Source organism: Aptenodytes forsteri, unplaced genomic scaffold (assembly GCF_000699145.1).
Source record: "Aptenodytes forsteri isolate BGI_AS27 unplaced genomic scaffold, ASM69914v1 Scaffold172, whole genome shotgun sequence".
NCBI lineage: Eukaryota > Metazoa > Chordata > Aves > Sphenisciformes > Spheniscidae > Aptenodytes > Aptenodytes forsteri.
The window spans coordinates 11552058-11552651 of NW_008795018.1; the positions used below are offsets into that span (position 1 = coordinate 11552058).

The 594-nt window shown below is 49.0% G+C and overlaps 1 protein-coding gene across 1 annotated transcript in view; it reads right to left on the reverse strand.

Moving 5' to 3' along the window:
- Positions 1–346, reverse strand: part of ZNF804B (zinc finger protein 804B) — a 104823-nt gene extending 104477 nt beyond the window's left edge. The window contains exon 1 of the mRNA XM_019471095.1: positions 182–346. Within this exon, the coding sequence (XP_019326640.1) occupies positions 182–346 (165 nt within the window). The remainder of the gene's footprint in view (positions 1–181) is intronic.
- Between the last annotated feature and the right edge of the window lie 248 nt (positions 347–594).

Below are 594 nucleotides of genomic sequence, written 5' to 3' on the forward strand. Positions count from 1 at the left end.
TGTGATTGTTTTCCCTTGCAACTCACGTACCCATGCGTCTAGGGCTGAGGTAGATTTTCCATCCCATGTCCTCTCCATGGTCATGCAGATAAAACCACAGGGTACCCATGGTGTGTACCCTTTATATGCTCTCTTAAGCAAAAGAACACTGACTCCAAATAGCTGAGATACTGGTCCGTACAGGTGGGGAGGAGGACCTATCCTCTTTGAGTTGCTGGACCTTCCGGGACAGTTTCTCCACAGCTGAGACATAGGCCCGTATGGAGGAAGAGTGACTTTCTTTGTATTGCCGGAGTTGGACAGCCAATTCATCCCCTGTTTGTTCCTCTCCATCTTTCCAGGTCATTGCTGCCAATAAGTTGGCATATGACGATGGTACGCTCCATACGAAGTTCCGCCACATGGGTCAGTGCACTTGGCTTCACCTGGATCTTTGGATAACTGCTCGTTGTCTAGGTTATCATAAATCACCTCCAGCATGGCTAATTCCCTCAGGTACTGGATACGCTTCTCCATGGTGGTCCACTTGCCTGGCTGACATATAACATCTTCCTTGAAGGGATACCTTTCCTTCATGCCTGACAGGAGTCGCCT